Below are 17,837 nucleotides of genomic sequence, written 5' to 3' on the forward strand. Positions count from 1 at the left end.
ACAACTCTAAACAACTTCAAAATCAATTGGCTTAGACAATTTGTTAATAATCCTTCATCATTATGGAATTTCATTCCAAATGCAATCTTTTCCAAGATTGGTTGCCTGGACGTTCTTTTATTGTGTAATTATCATAAGTCATAAGTCAGCTGGCAGATTTCACAATGTTGTCTTTGAAAAATATTAAGCAAGTCTCAAAACCTATTCAGATAATTAATTTATTTGCAAGGAATCTGGTTTACAACTGAACTTGAAAGTGTGAATTATTAGCTATAAATGTCTGCCATCTTGTGGCAGCACATAGTATCCCCATTAAAACTAAATACTTAGATGTTTATATAGTAGAAAGGACACAAAATTAAGTGAAACTTTAAATCTATGGAACAAAACTGATGAATGCAAATCAAGTTTAGACTGACTGAATAGAGATCTTCCTTGTTTTGATCTCATTTATATATTAAAGAGGGAGAGTCTTTCAAAGTGCATTTACTCAGCTTACTCTCTTTCCATATCTAACAAAGCAGCGAGGACCATCAACAAGCTAAACATTTGGAAAAGAAAACATCATTATTTAAAGAAAGCAACCATGGTAAAACATTAGGAAGAATGTGGCCCCCCTTAAAACTTTGGTCTTCAAACACTTAATTTCCTGCATTCTGGTGATTTTTTTTTGCACCAAATTGTTGAGGAAATGTCTAAGGTGACAATTCAAAATAAAATAATTTAGTGTAATATAATGCAGTAAGGCTGTCAGGCATTCTGTATTGATGTCAGATATGTTTCTCCTGTAGATCAACTTTTCTCATTTAATTTAATCCTGAGTCTGCGAGACAGGCTTTGTCATGAAGATTATTGCACATTAACATGGAAAATATTTTTGTTGCTGTTGTACATTCAGGGCTACAGTCAAAACATCCGGGGCTAAAGCCCGATGGAATTGATTTTCTTTTACTTTTACAGTCCCTCATTACTGCCAAAGACCCGGTCATCCTCTTCCTCTTCTTCATTAGTGGTGATCACATACACATCCACACTATGAAGGGATTATGAAAATTACATATGGTAGTAGTGGTCTGTATGGGTATTATTTAAGGTAGGACGTCTTCTGGGAATAAGCAAATATTGGTACAATACAAACCTAAATGTCACTACTTTTCAAACAGACATCACACACAAATAGGCTACAACATACAAGGAAAAACTGTCCTCACCCTCAAAAAATGTGATGTGTAACTTTTTAAACATCAAAGATGATGTTATCTCTTTATCATTACAATGCCTCATTTTGCATTTGTCCAGACATTCCACTGATGAAGTTGTGTCATGATTTCACTTTCCCATAACCTGAAAATAGTTTTTATTAGGCCTATTGTAATCATCAAGCTAATCATTAAAGCTAAGTATCAGTGACCACAATAAACTGTATACTTGTAAAGTTTGAATTATTAACTGTATTTGAAGAGTGCTTTTATTTGGTTATTTACCAATAAGTGGCAACAATGTAGTTTAAATGTATTTTTGTGTATAAAAATATGGAGTTTATTTGATGTTGCTAATGAGTTACTATGTAATGCTAATGATGTTATGTTTTACTTTGCCTTTTGTCTGTATTTCTTTGTTTAGCACATTGTTGAATGCTAAGAGAAACCAGCACACTGTTGTTGCTGCCTATACCTCTCATAATATTAATCTTTAATGTAGAATTCTATATCATTAAATGCTAATCTGCAAACAAATGTACAGGGTTAATGCACAGCAGGGGTAGGGATCTCTTAAACTACACAACAATTATTAAGCTTTTTAAATTATGGCTGTATCAAATATGGGGAAAAGATAGATTTTCAAAATTTAACCCATTTGAATTGAACTAAACCCTATGGACACAAACATATTATAATTCTGAGCAAATATCGTCCTATTAAAGAAATTACCCTTTGCACTTTTGTCAATATATGCACCCTCGTGACTATTGCAATCTTAAATTTAAAAGTTAACTCACAAACAAGTTGCCCTTAAAGTTCAAAAGACGAGACAGTGTACACTTTTCAGCCTTACCTTGACTGCTGAAATTGAGCACTACAAATGCAAATTCAACAGTGCCATGAAGTAATGACATTACAAAACAGCCATGCTGAATGATTCCATCAACAAGAATAAATAAGAAACTTGGAAAAGGAAGAGAACATTGATGAATAAAAAAACTGATAGGGGAGATGTTAAAACTAGATAAAATAGTTTTTACCCCCAATGAATTTCTGTTTAAGATTGTACACAGGTCATAACCATTTAAAGCTAGTTTCTACTTTCTTCCCAAGTAGGACATAGGGACATAGTTATCAACAACCATGTAGACTGGCGATGGCATTTCCACAGGACAGTCTCTTTCAGTAGGTCATCCATGGTACTATAAAACTACCTTAGGGTCTTTATCCAGCCATGGCACAGTGGAGGACTACTCTGCTCAGGACTACTGTGGAGGTTGTGCATTTCAATTGTGAGGAAAGTTAGATACAGTAGTTTCTTAATGGATAGATGGTTTTACTTGTTGCTAAAGTAACTGCTAACGGCAGCTGCCTTTAGCTCAGTTAGCTGTGCAGCTACAGTGCTTTTTCAATTGTGAACAAAAGTTAGTTTCTTGATGGATACTTCTTACTAAAGTAACTGTTAACAACTTTTAACGGTAGCTGCAGTTAGCTAGTTAGCTCAGTTAGCCGTTCACCTTGAGGTCTCATTAGCTAGCTAGCGTTCAAAGCTCCTGTGCTAGCAGTGTAAACACCGACACTACCCCTGTGCTTGTGTCCTCTGTCCAGGAAGTCAGCTAAGCCCAAGTCCCTCCCGTTCCAATGGACCTAGATGGGAAAAAATACGTACAGTAGTCAACGGCAAGACACAACAAATTTTTGTATCCTTTTGGAATTGTGCCCTGAATTACACATTGTTTGTCAACTTAAAATATAAAGTTGAAAGTCAAGAAAGTTGCCGTTTGTCGTAAAACTGTTCAAGTATAAGACTGTGAAAATGCATTCTTTACAAAGACCACTTTATGCCACAAACCCAAAAGTCAGGCATGTAATGTAACTTTTTCTCACAATGACTGAAGCTAATGTTACTGAAGCTACTATTACTGAAGCTAACTTTAAACTTACATGTTTAGATGATGTGATGAAAGGACAAAGAGTGATTAAACACATCAGCTGAGATACATCTGAGCATGGAACATATAGGTATAGCTAGTAGCAACTAAGCAGTGAACGTTAGCTAGCATTACAGCATTAACCTATTGGAGATGAGAGATGTAGTTTTTTTTTTAATTGACAAACATATGTGTATTTCAATGAACAATTCAAATGGGATAAAAAAATAATTGTTTCTCAAGGTTGAACACTGAAATAAGGTCTATAGGGCTGGTAGCTGCATGGCTAATTGAGCTAAGTAGCTAACAGCAGCTACACGGCTCCCCTTTAAAACCCACAAATTCCCAGAAAATATTGAGGACATATGGCCTCAGTATCCTCGATGCTAGGTACAGCCTTGAACAGACCAGAATAGAATAGAAAATTTGATGTTACTGACAAAATAAGTCATCACAATAAAATCAGTAAACATTAGTTTATTGAAAACATTCTATCCAGCATTTTCTTAATGTTATCAAATAAATGTTCAAATAGGTTAAAAAAAACACCACAACGCAATGAAGTTTGACAAAGAGAAAGACAGAAAAAAACAATTCTGTTCTAACATCAGAAAGTGAAAGTGGGAATAAATAAAGTCGTAGTTGATGGTCAGTAGAATCATGTACTGTATATGCACCTATTTATGAAGATTAACATCATTTTATTTCAAACATTCTGTATTTTTTGTCTTCTCAACAAGGCGTCCTGTAATTGTTTAGATTAACAAACAACCTGGCACTCCACTATAAAGACAAGAAATGTGAAATCAGCAGTGGAAATATGCAATTTCATATTTTGATGTTGACATGAAAAGGATTTAAAAAAAACCTGATTCAGTTTTTTTTTCTCTGCTTGAACAACTTTACATTAAAGGTACTCTATTTTTCAAAAAACACAACGTTTCAGTCCCGTATCTGAGATTATCAGTGTTCCATGGCTCGTCAATCCTAGCCAGCTGTGGAGCACCGGAAGGGAAAATGCACCTCTGGGGTCCAAAGCAAAGAAGAAAACTTGATGCATACGCCACAAACCTTTTTTTAATTTTCATTTTTTAAAGTTTTTTTCTCATCACAACACTCTACACTGGTAAAGTTGCTCAGGGCAACAGTTCACTCAAGATGCAAGGGAGAGAAACCTTATAGCTCCAAATGCTGTCAAACTTGGCAAGATGCAGAGGAATGACGCATCTGTCTGATGTATCTGCAGAGAAATGAAAACACTATTACTTTACGTCTGTTCTGGGCCCACCGCTTTGCTCACCTGCTGCCTGGGCTGCTTGTGATCGAATTGGTTGAGACTTACTTAATTACTGAGTTGTCTGCCTCTATCTATATACTGGCAGATGAGTTTGTGACTTTGTGGTTTTGTGTGTGAGTGTGTGTGTGTGTGTGTTTAAGCAAGAGAGTAAACAACAGAAAGAAAGAGAGATGAGTGAGCTGTTTTTGACCCTTTTTTGATATCTTTAACAGAAGTTTTGGCACAGTTGTAAAACAGAGAAACAACACACAGACATCAGCACAATGTACGTATAGAAAAGGGAAATATTTTATTTAGTATCTGCAGAAATATGGGTCTTTGTATGATTATGTATATATGGAGGAATAAGAGTGGAAAGCATGGGTGTAAATAATATATACACATGACATTGAATACAAAAAAGAATGCACACATGGATGGTAAATACCATAAAAATTGATACAGTAAGAATTAAATTGGTACTCTGAGAATGAAATAGTGTAAGAAAAAAGACGTGATATGCAAGTATGTGTGAACTGAAATGTGTTTATCTCATTGTACTGACAGCTGATCTCTTTCCACATGATGCGTGTTGTTTATCAGTGTTTCCTAAAAGAACAGCCTGCCAATAGTGAGTGTTGTTAGAGCATGAGGCTGATCTGTCCCTTCTGCAGTATATGTGAGGTTAATCTCATCAGGACAAACACAAAAACTGAATTAACTTGTCAGATACCTGTGATTACCTGTGTTTATTTGAATTATCTAGGACCCGTTTTATTGTCCTGTTTTGGTGAAACAAATCCTTTTGGCTTGGGTCTGGTCTACCTCTAAAGCAAACCAGCCACAACAAATAAACCAACATCTAAAAATCACATGATTGTGAGACATGGGTATCGTGGGACAGTTTGAGAACACACTAAAGGGACAGAGGAACTACTGATCAAATGCCAATAAAACAAAGAAAAAAGGTGAAGCTTTATTGTTATTTATTTTACAAAGCATCAGTAAAATCAGCCCTGAAAGATCATTTGAATAACTGTAAAAACTGTCATCCTTTCAATTTGCCCTAGTATAAAAGTCTGTTTTAATACAAAGATATTAAGCTCCCAGAAGAGAGTTAGAAGACAAACATACTTGAAATAAATATGTTTGCCAAAAAAAGTACTCTTTGTTAAAATAAAACTGCCTGTCGAAAAGTTAGTCAACATAATTAAAAGGGAGTTTCTTTTAAGATACAAATTGTGAAATTAATTTTGCGCAATTCTCATTAGCCAATGATTTAACTTAGCAACAACATGCAATGCAATTACTTAATTATGAGGATGCTTTTTCTTATGTCCACATGACACATGTGTTAGTACCTTGGGGCAATTATTCTAATATTAGTATGTTAATGCTTTATGGCTATAAAAGAAGCATGCACAAGCCACACTACTCTGCCCAGAATTGTTAGCCAAATGAAACTACTTCTGGTTTTCCCAACAGTATTAGATTTAATTAGGTTAGTAATTAATTTAGTTTAATTCTAATTTTTTCTAATAAAGTAAATCTTCATAAGTTTGACAAGCTACTATAATTTGCTATTAAAATAATAAAACATATGCTACTAATTAAAAAAAAAACATGCTTAAAAATGAACTTGAAGATGTTTGATCACATTCATTTTCTTATCAGTGAGGACTCTATGACAATGACAGACATGAGGCTGACTAACATCCCTCAGTTAGTATTCGTTTGTTCATTCTAAAGGTCCATTTCTTTCCAGTGAGACAAAAGAAATCTGGATTGACTACAGTACGCACAGAGCTGCAGCTGGAGTGTTTTGATCTAGTCCTTTGTGTTCATCCTTGCACATGAATTCACATTACACATATTCAATATCCTTTTGTCAAAGTGTCCCTTCATCATCATCAGCATCATGCTGGTGTAAATCTCCGCTCCGCTTTTTCACATGTCAGTGATGCCCGTTCGTACTGATCCAGGATTGCACTATTCTCAAGAAGTCTACATGATGGAGACAATGCAACATAATGTAGAACATAAGCACACACACACACACACACACACAACAGGGCAGCACATTTTTCACACTAAAAGACAAAACAATGGGTAGCACTTTATGTGACTGCTCCATTATATGCAAGTATAAAACTGCAAGCATGAACTTCTACAGTCCTGCATTGAATTTTTACTACATTTAACTTTTTAATGAATAAGTTCACCTATCGGTTATTTAAATTTCAAATTTATTAACTAAAACTTCTTGTTATATTGTGCTTATTGCAACATTATGAAAGCACAGTCGTGGAGCACACACATGAACTGTTACACACAGGCATACATACTATGCTTCACAATTAACCAAACACAAAATCAAATACTACAAGTGACATAAATCATGCAAAACTACAGAGAAATTCTGTGTGTGATCAGTAAATATTTGTAAATTTCAAAGAGATTAAGAGGAAGATGCGATATTTAAATGATCTCAATGTGCTTTCTTTAGTGTGCATGCAAAAAATCCCACTGGTGTGACTGAATGAAAACACGTGGGATTGTGTCTGCTTTCAAATTTGTGCTTCTATGTGGACTTAACAAGAGTCTTTACACGACTGATATAAAATATTTGCTGTAGGCCTACTGGGAGAAAAGTGCAGAGGTTAGACATATTATTTGATAACAGCTTCAACTAAAGATGACTGAAAAAGTACATGCTAATGAATATCCACTGAGTGACATAATGTATGTCCCTTGGAAGACATACAGTAAGCGCTTGCATCACAAAGACTTCAAACAAACTCACTAGGAAGGCAAGATGGTTGCAAGCAAGAAAACCATCTTGTTGAAAATAAACAATTAAAAACATAAACAATTAAATATAAACCTGCGCAAAAATCACAGAAAAGAAAAAAAAAAGAACTTACATAAAAGTATATACTGACTGGGCAAATGATGACTACAGAACAACATATAAAGATGTTGATTGTTGAATAAGGGTGCTTACCTTGAGATTGTCTCTTAGACCCTAGTTGTGTTGTACTCTGATTCATGTTTGCTCAAAGAGCCAATGAGGCAGAACCTGAAATGTCATGGCTCTTTCATTTAATATCAAACTCTTTTTGCATAGAGAGGTCAGAATGCATAATGTGCTACATAACAGGAATAAACTTCATTAGTGCTTTGCTAGTCTGTGGGAGCCTTGCATGCAGACTTGTAGAAAATGAATAAACAGTCAAGAACACTCTGGAAAGAGCACATAGAAAGTGCATGCAGGAGAAGGTTGCACTCCAGAAATGTACTCTGATACCTTCACACAGTGTTTTTGTAAACATATACAGTTACTTTTCAAGCAGTCAAGGTGCAGGTACACAGGAAAATACTTTTTTAAAATAGAAAATCTTGTTCATGCCAAAATGTTGAGCTACATAGAATAATTGTTATATATTTTCAGTGGCACAGTTAGGAATAAAAATGCATATTTTATAATAATTTGCATTCATGGCAATGAAGTTAGTCATCTGTATGAGGCACAGATTCAAGCCCTTGTGTTACTGATTACAGAATTAATATCTTTTAAAATTAAGTCTGCATTTGCTTAAAGAGCTCCATTTGAGGAAACTAGCTTGACATGTTGACAAAGATGGGCATGCAAGAGGGGGGCAAGTTTGTCTATCATAATTTAGCCCTTTGTAAATTTGTTTAATTTAAATTAGAAAGGGGGGAAAGAACAAGGATCAGTGCAAAAAAAAAAGGTTATCATAATCTTAAAAAAATAATGAGAGGAAGAGGAAGAACTTAGCTAAAATAAGAGGGGAAACAAAAATAAATGTAAGTATCCCACACACATTTCAAACATCCCCATAGGTAACTCTAGGGTTGTTGTTCTTTCCTCATCAGAAATCTATGGATACTGACCGCTGTACTGCCTTTTCGTGGCGTGAAAGCCGGTGGCTGGTGGTGGGAACGTCTTCCAGGTCGTCGTCCAGGTCACATCCATTGTCTGCTGCCTCTTGCGAGTAGCTGTGCTTCATGACCAAGATGCTCCTGCGGTTTCCAGTGGCCGGCAGCAAGGGCCGCACTGCCATGGGTGGCTGTGGAAGGTCTGTGAGCAGAGTGGCGGCCGCAGCGTCTCGAGTGCTCAAGTTCCCGCGGCTTCCTCGTCCACTGAGTGACAGCTGGGATATGTGGGCTGAGCCGGGGTTGGAGGAGGAGCCACAGTGGTGATCGTGGACGCAACGTGAGGAGGCACGGCGAAGGGCGTGATAGTTCTCAAAGTCTTCTGCCAGGTCGACTAAGTCTGCTGAGGCCGCAGCGGCTGTGGTGGCACTCCGTAAAGTACACAGCTCATAGTGAGGCGGCTCAAAGACCTCCTGGAACATGGTGGGGTCAAAGTCTTCACGCCGCAGGATGTACTTTTTACGTGGCTGCTTGATCTGGACGATGACAGAGACGATGAGGAGGATGAGGACGATGCAACAGGTGACACCAATTATGGTGCCGTTTGTGTTGTTGAGGTTGTCCAGTATGTTGGCTTTCCTCTTCTCTGAACAGTGGTAGAGAGACAGCACAACAGAAAGAGAACGTTTATGAGAATATAAACTATATGGCCCTATTAGAAGTCTTGCAAAAGTTATGAAGATAATGATCACAATGAAAAAACACAGTTAATTCACCATTTGCTAAACCCCTCATGAAGCAGTGATTATACAATCATAGCCTAGCAAATGTAATTATGCACGGCAGGTTTGTCAAGCTTTGGATTTCTTTAAGGCTGTAGTAAGAGAGAAGCTCCTTATATAAAGGGTTTGGGTGGTGGATTCTTTTGTTAGCCTTTCCGAAAAACCAAAAACACAAGTTTAATGGGTTGAATTAAACCGTGTGTCTGTCTGCTCCAAACATAACATACTACCAACAGTAGTTACCAAACCAAACATTACTTCCAAGGCCAGGGGCATTTCCTACTGCATGTAATAGAAAAGCCCCATTCACAACTAGCAAATCCACTGTGTAGTATTTCTCCACTGTGTGGAAACTGGTCCTGGAGGTTACTGTATCATAGTGTAAACATTGCTCTGTCCTGCTCAATTGGATTTTGGGAAGTTTACACACCAGCAAGTCAAACTTGTTCCTCAAGATAGCATTACATTCATCAAACACAGTGGTTTGTCCTCATCCTAAAAGCCTTTTCTACTGTAACGTTAAGTTTTAAACTTACAGTTTGAAAATATGAACAACTAAGCATCTGTGCTCTCTCTTGCTTGTCCAAGTCATAGGCCCAAGTATGTAAGCTAAGCAGCCAACCAGGGTTATGTTTCAATGAAATAATAAAAAAATAAAAAATATATAATTAAAATATGAGGACTAACTAGCTCTATGCTGCAATACAAAAACAATGCAGGTGGATCATCAAGATTTTCGAGAGGTAATCTGCCACTGTTATCCTTCTAGATTGCACATGTGCTTTGTGAGAATAGAAAGTTTGACAGGCATCGCAGCAGGTGTGGAGCTTAGCACGCGGTCATAAAATTTCTTTAGCAATGGCACAAAGAAGGAAATACTATAGCTCACATGTAAAGGAATCGTCTAACAAATGGACTTAAAAGTGCAAGAGTAAGGCCATGCCTTTCATGAGCTATCAAAAGAGGGACCAAAAGGTCCTATTGGGTATAGTCTAACAATCACAAGGGAAACCACAAAGAGTAGCACAGACTAACCATGTGTGTAGAGGTAACCTGTGGGGAGATCTGTGACATTTAAATGCTGGATGAACATGTAGTGCAACACACTGCGCTTCAATGACTGAATGGTTGAGTAAATGGTTACATTCAGAAGTATAAAGAAGAAAGGAATAAAACTTGACATTTTACCACTAATGAGGATAAATGTGGGCACTGCGGTGGCCCTATGCTTTACTAGAGTGGTGAGAAGATGGAAGACTAACAGACAGAGAAACATGGCCTCTTCTTGCTGAGTTCTGCACAATTTCAAACTCAGCGTTGAAAGGTATCTTAGTCTGAGTGAGGAATGGGCCATGTAGGATTAACTTAATTGATGCTGTTTGTCAGTGGCTCTGCTTATAGCTTCAGAGAGTTACAGTACTGTACATACGGTATACAGAGGCATCTCTGTGTGCAGCTTGTCTGTCTGATCTAAAGGAAGCTGCACTGGTGGGCTGGGAGTTTATGGCAAACAAATGAGAAACTGAAGAAAAAATGTAAGAGAGAGAGAGTTTGTGTATATGTTTGACAAAAAAACAAGCTAGAACTCATCTTAACAGCAAGACAAGCAAAACAGCGTAATGATCATCAAGATGTTTATTGATCTGGGAATTTCAGTATTATACGGTTCAGGGGATACTGTATGGACTTCATCTTATGTACTTATAAATACAGTGATGAGTCATGAAAGGTCAAGGAACAGAAGACAAATTCATTGGCAAGATAATGCAAAGAAAAACTGGCTTGTCCTCAGAGTCTTTACACATCTCAACACAGGAACCCACCACTCACATCATTGCCTTTAAAATGGCTGATTAATGGCTGATCAAAATTTAAGTGGACCATATTTCACAATGGTGTGGTTGCTGGGGTAATATGTGAAATACTAATAGTACCTGGATAGATAGTACTATAAAGTACTATTAGTAGCAGTAGAAGTAGTGACTAGTAGTAGTAGTAGTAGTAGTAGTAGTAGTAGTAGTAGTAGTAGTAGAGACAAAAGGACAGCCATTCAGTCTATGGTTCAAACCCACTCTGTTTCCCTGCCGCTTTCCATGGTGCTGAAACATTAAGCGTCTCTCTCTGGTGTCCCTCTTCATGTTGCTATAAATATTTCACCTGAAATGTAACATCTCACCTTTACATTGGTTCTCATCCCAGGGGTAGACACAGTTCTGCATGCCATTGCACACCAGCGTGTTGTTTATGCACATGTTACTGTGACAGAAGAAGGCATCTGCATCACATGGAGCTGGAAAGGGACAGAGCAAATTAACACGATATTGCATTGAGAGCTTTTTAAAGTAAAAGACATCCATTGTGGTACTATCTTAACTGAAACTTTCTCTCTTAGCAATCCAATCAGAAGCCATAGAAACAGTTGAGTAAAAAGTTACTACTACGACTACTTTTTGGTGAATCTCTCATTATTAACAACAGCAAATGTGTAGCACACTTAGATATGCTGCAGCACAAATCAGCATTTGAAGTACAGCTGAAGAGAAGTCCCAGTGTGCCAGATTCTTGAGGAAATAAATTTGGATGGGCATTACTCAAATCAGACCTGTTCCCCCGAAACCCATCTGTTCTTCATGAATTTTCATCCTCTTCAAACATTTGCAGAGACAACTTGTGGATATGAATGAATTCCTTGTGTGTGTATGTGTGTGTACTGTAGGCTACGTGTGTGTGTGTGTGTGTGTGTGTGTGTGTGTGTGTGTGGTGTCTGGAAAAACAGCCATGACATTTCACAATCATCTGCACGCAAAACAAACCCCAAACTAATTCTGTTTATTTGTGCAAGATGTTGTTTATTTGTCCTTAGCGCACAGCCCTTATCAACACAAATCTAAACAGACGATAAAAAAGAGCTTATCCTCAAACATATGATCCATCTTGACACCTGCCCTCCCAGTATGGCCTTTCTGCGATCACATCTCCACCTTTCTATGTGTGAGAGGTAGAGCCACCCATCAGCCAGACATGGTCATAAAACCAGTGTCATAATGTTTCAGGCTCCGTCGTAACATATATGCGGCGATGGAGCTACATAATTTAAAGCCAAGGTGCCCTTGCTCTCAACAGCCAATCATGCTAATGCATAAACGAGCTGATTGGCCAATTCATTGCTTCCTACTGTCAATCACAGACAGTGCCATGGCAAGCTAACCACATTCTAAATTAGATTGTCCTATCTACTCTACAGTGTATAGTGTAATTTCACTGCTACCAGGTAGAGATTTTATTTTAGGATTATACAGCAGTAGTTGTCTCTTTCCACTGCAGGCAAAGGAAACATATGTCAATACTGGATTTAGAGGATTTTTGTATCAGTGTGATGTGATGTGTTTCACTGGGTTAGCCAAAAACACTATTTCCCATCTGATTATATTCATCTATAAAGTTTCTTAACTGAATTACCAGATAATCTGTTGTATCAACATATATTTCAATATTGCCATATACAATTATATATTGTAAGAAGACTTCAGCCATTGTCCACCCTAGGCAAAATGTACACACACAATGTCAGATCCTTTACTTAAGGAAAAGTAGCAATACCACACTCCATTAAAAGAAAAAAGGATTAAAAATGTGACAAATGTACCCAGTATTATCTGCAAAATACAGTTAAATATAAGTATGTTGTTGTATTAATATCACCGATGCTTTAAAGTGCATGCAACAATTTAATGTTTCAGCTGGTCAAGGTGGAGGTCATTTTAACTATTTTACATACCGTTGGGTTATTAATTGTATAAAAAGGTATTTTACAAGCTCATTATAGCAATGCCAGATATATGTAGTGGAGTACAATATTTACCTCCAAAATGTAATGTGTTAGAACTAAACAGAATAAAAACTCAAGAAAAGTACAAGTACTTAATTAAGTGCAATACTTTACTTAGTTACATTCCACCATTGCAGAATAGTATTAACCAATCACCCATAACAAGTACTATCCCTTAGTATACATACTATCCATTTTGCACGTGGTCTTGTGGGAAAGTATGTGAAGAGTAAAAGTGTTCCAAAAGTTACTTATTTGCCACTGACATGTGAATATAATGGATGGCTCTATTTAGGTGCTGTCTGTTTGGTAGTGGATTAGACGTCCAACCACTCTCTCTCTCTCTCTCTCTCTCTCTCTCTATCGCTCTCTCTGTATGTCTCTCATTCGCTCTCTTTATCTCTCATTCTCTCCCCTCTCACACACAACACTGGCACTGGGTACTAAAGCAGCTTGCCAGTGGTATGGGAGAGCTGGGGACTATTTGACAGTGTTACCACTGTGATGCATGGCTGTTTTCATCCCAGCACTCATCCCAAGTGAATAATAACACACCAAATTAGAGTGACTTATCTCTATCTGTCTCTGTATCCCATCCTGTCTGGGCCTTTGCCAGCATCGCCTGAGTCAAACTGGCTCTCTGTGTGTGTTCTGATACTCCTCTTCTCGTTTTCTCCCCCTACCTCTGTTTCTGAGTTTCTCTCTTTCTCTTCCTTCTTCTTTCACACAGTATAGCCAAAAGCTGTGACCATTTGTTTTTTCTGTGTGTTAATAACCAGCAGAGGGAGCTCACACCTTCTCCTCTTGCTACTGGTCCTTCTGTCTCCTCTGCACACCACAGGGCGAGACCCAACGTTATAAAGAGTGAGATCCACACTAATCTCCTGCAAAATTAATTTCAAGACATTCTGTAATAAAAGTGCCCTTTAGCCCACACAGAAATATTCCCAGTCACTGCTGGAAGCATAAATTAACTCCTAAATGAGTGGCTGATGAAAATAGTCTGGGTGTCTCTGCAGAGGGAGCAAAGAGGCTTCTGCAGTGAAGCGCTAGAAGCAAAACATATTATGAATGTTTTAAACGAAATAACCATTATAGAGCTGTGTTTAGTGTGTTTTTGCGCTATAGGAGTGTAGTAGGGCTATTTCTAGGAGATGAGTATGGTGTGTCTTTACCCGCTTTTTTTGTGTTTTTCATTTTGTAATAATCTATTTCTTAAGGAAACTTAAGAAGGCATAATTTCAGTGCCAAGGTCTTATGAACGTCTACAGAGGAACAATAGAAAGCATCCTGAGAGGAAACATCACAAACTGGTGGCCTCTGCAGCGGGTGATTAAAATCGCATACCTCATTGGTTGAGCATCAAGAGATATCGGTGAGGTGAGCGACTTGAGCAGAGCCCACAGTATACCCAGCCACTGCCTGTTCATCCTGCTGCCGTCTGGCAAGAGATACAGAAATATCTGTAGTCGCACCACCAGACTGCAGAGCAGGGTCTTCCTCCAGGTTGTGAGACTCTAAATTTGATCCTCTCACCATGTAAAATAGTTGTATTTCTTTATCCACAAATCTAGTGTATATAATTTTTGTCATATAACATTTGCTTTTTGTGAGTAGCATAAAGAGAACTACAACTTCATCTTGTTATACAACCCTGTGTTGTAAAATCATAAATACCTTGTACCTTTTTTTCAGCCCCCACACCTGCAGTAATATATTCTTTCTCTTTTTTATTTATTTTTCAAATGCAATGTTTTTTTTTCTTTTTAATCATTATCTTAATGAATAACAATTAATGGTATGTACTTTCATGGCTGACAGTACATACTGTAACTCTCTCTCTGTGGGAATCAATTATCCCTATCTTGCCTGCAGCTATGGAGTTCAAAATGCTCTTTATTGCTACCAGAAAAACAAACCACGTCTACCCAGTACCAGACCACATCTAGTCTCCCTGCACTGGTTACCAGCAGAAAAATATACTGTACAATAGATTTTATTTGTTTTTAAAGCACGGCATGGACTGGCACATGCTTATATCTCCAATCTTCTTAGGCCTTTAATGATTAATAAAAATATAAAATGCCTTAAATTTTGTCTGTAACGGTTGCCTCTTTGTTATCATCTTAATTATTTCATTTGTATTTTAAAAGTACTTTGGTCAACACTTGACTAATGCTTACAATTCAGCTTGTATTCTTAGTCAAACTCCTGTTGGCCCTCAGACATGAGTACGAGAAATTCTATATGTAAGAGTTGCTAGATTATATTGTATGATGTAAATGCACCAGGCAAAAACAGTAGGCTTTGCCAGCGGATTACATGTTCTACATTTGTTATCAACTAAATCCCGGTCCATGGAATTTCTCCAAACCCTGGATATTGCGAAAGCCAATTGCCCACCCACTCATCCACCCGTCCAGCCATCCATCCATCATCCATCCAGTAATTCTTCTTATCTTACTGTACTTTGCTTTACAATGCTACAATCAAATATTCCCACAGTATACTTTCTAATCCCAAAGCAGCTGAGATAACAAGTGCGCAGAGATGATATAATCTGATCTAAGACCTAGCAAATATCCATATGTTAACAGACATTAGCATACTGTGCTGTTCTCAAATGCTTTCATGCATGCAGTAAAAGAAGCTTTGCAAGAAACAAGAACTGATATGTGTAGTGAAGCCAGAGCAAATTTTCATCTGCAACCCCAGAGACGGGGATCTGTCGATGAGGCATAACAATGCTGACAGCTCAGATGTCACACAAGCACATTTATCACCTAGACATAATTGCTTCTTGAGAAAAGAAAGGCTTCACTTTCTTATACTTTAAATTAGTAAAATCTTACGCTGTAGTTCTGCATCGCAGGAGTGTGTGTGTGTGTGAGAGAGAGAGTGTGGAAACAGTGCATCATCAGTAGTATCAGCTGCAGCAGGTGTGAACACAGCGTGGATGGTAAAGGTGGAGGTTTGCATTTGGGAGCATTGCTCTCCCCATTGGAGCATCTAGTTGGGCGTCAGCAGCTGTGAATGGTTCTCTAAAAGCTGCTGGTCCTACAAACATACAGGCTTGGGATCCACTGTAGCAAGGAAGTGCTTATTGTAAAAAATAAATAAATAAAAGGCCTATAAACTGCTAACCCAGCTAGCGCACCTGTAACAGTACAGGTACACACACTCCCTTGTAGTAGTAACACAATGACTCCCTTTCACCTGAGGAGGGGAATTAAATAGCTTCTTGCTGTATTTTTTTAGCACACAGTGCACCTAGTACCTCACCTTACATTGTCCATGTCTGTCGACTGTACTTGCCTGCTCTCTTGATGATTTTTAAATTGTATTTATTTACTTTAATTCATCACTTTGATAAAATGTGTAGTTATTAATAGCGCCAGCTTTCTGGTCAACAAACCCCTGTCCAGCTGCACCGCTCGCCACATTGAACACTTTTCTGTGATATATACATGTCACTAAATGGTGTCATTTTCAAGTTTTCCATATTTGTTGTAGACAAGTGAATAGAAGGTATGTAGTTGTTGGGGTTTTTTTTGTTAAGTCAAGAGAAACTTTAATGGGAGCATTGTACAGACAGATTTCAGTTCAAGAAAAACCTGTTAACTACATACTACAGAGCAGTAGAAGCACTTTAGACAGCACACATGAATGAATTACTTGTCTTAGTGCTTGTACGCCACCTGTATACATCCACTGTTGGCAGGGCTGGTGCAGTGCTGTGGTGGATGCTGCTCTAAAGACGGAGGTCTAGCTGGGGATCGCCTAAGTGACTTAGGGAGAAGTGTTGCCCCGGCAACAGCACATCCTGGCTCTGCTTGGTGAAAAGGCCTTACAAAAGGGACACTGACTTCACAACACAAACAACTCCACTGCCACTGCTGTCACCTATGGTGTAGAAGCTAGCCCCTTATCTCTTCATCATCACTGTAACATGCACATGCGAGCGATACAGACATGTTGTAGAAATGTAAGGAGTGACGACTGATTGTCCTTCAGGGTCTGGTGATTCCTTATATATGTGGATATAGTTTAAGACGTTCAATAAATCAACCATGCAGCATGAAGGAAAGGTTAATTAAACTCACTTAAATACCCATTCTAGGTTCATGTATTTATCTGAAAATTATTTCATTTTCTTAATACCCCAATATGATGCACTGTGGCATTAATAGAGCATTCTGAAAAGAAGCATCTGACATAGTTTCTCCTTTTTCCATCATAAAAATAAAGAGCTAAGCACCTCTTTGAAATTTCAGGGGAACTGTAAACCATTTTTCAGATATTCAGCGAATAAGTGTAACATAATGTGTATCATGTTATGATTAATTTTTTGGTGGGGGCATTGTTTCAGTTTTGTATCTCATCCTTTCTGGATTTTTCTCTTCATTTTCCAAAACTGCAGATGCAATGTTCAGTAGTGCAGTGTGTGTGTGTGTGTGTGTGTGTGTGTGTGTGCGCGCACAACTGTGTGCTTGTATCTGTGGCATAAAAAGGCACTGAATACTCACAAGCCTCAGACCGCTCTTCATTCACCTCACTAGTACAAAGAATGCCCTCTGCAACCCCTGTCAAGCTACAAGCCCCATCAATGGAAAGCCGGTGAATGAGAAAGAGGAAGACTGTGTTTGTTTACAGTGTGTGTGTGTGTGTGTGTGAATTTGAATCTCTCCCAGGAGTTTGGCTGAAAGAAAACGGGTACATGGCAACATACTGTAGCTCATCCTGATATTCCTTTGTCTCAGAGTCTCTCCAGCTCGCTCTCTTTCCATTTATCTATCTATCCATTAAGAATAGTGCTGTGGTGCTGCAGTGCTGAGCTAAAATCCACCAATACTGTCATATTCACAATCACCCACAGGCAATATTCTCCATAATGGAATTCATATTCCTTGGTTTCCTGCT

General features: G+C 38.0%; 1 protein-coding gene across 2 annotated transcripts in view; it reads right to left on the reverse strand.

Moving 5' to 3' along the window:
- Positions 1 to 3,595: 3,595 nt before the first annotated feature.
- Positions 3,596 to 17,837, reverse strand: part of neto1l (neuropilin (NRP) and tolloid (TLL)-like 1, like) — a 74,673-nt gene continuing 60,431 nt past the window's right edge. Inside the window, exons 9-12 of one of the 2 annotated variants that reach the window (XM_038727056.1) lie at positions 11,265 to 11,378; positions 8,325 to 8,952; positions 7,414 to 7,488; positions 3,596 to 4,373 (exon numbers count right to left, since the gene is read on the reverse strand). In XM_038727056.1, the coding sequence (XP_038582984.1) occupies positions 7,428 to 7,488; positions 8,325 to 8,952; positions 11,265 to 11,378 (803 nt within the window). In that variant the 3' untranslated portion in view covers positions 3,596 to 4,373; positions 7,414 to 7,427. Of the gene's footprint in view, positions 6,414 to 7,413; positions 7,489 to 8,324; positions 8,953 to 11,264; positions 11,379 to 17,837 lie in introns of both variants that reach the window. The other variant, XM_038727047.1, reaches the window with a different exon arrangement.

Source organism: Micropterus salmoides, unplaced genomic scaffold (assembly GCF_014851395.1).
Source record: "Micropterus salmoides isolate LMB-PRFRI ecotype aquatic unplaced genomic scaffold, ASM1485139v1 Ms_hic_scaffold_1, whole genome shotgun sequence".
Taxonomy (NCBI): domain Eukaryota; kingdom Metazoa; phylum Chordata; class Actinopteri; order Centrarchiformes; family Centrarchidae; genus Micropterus; species Micropterus salmoides.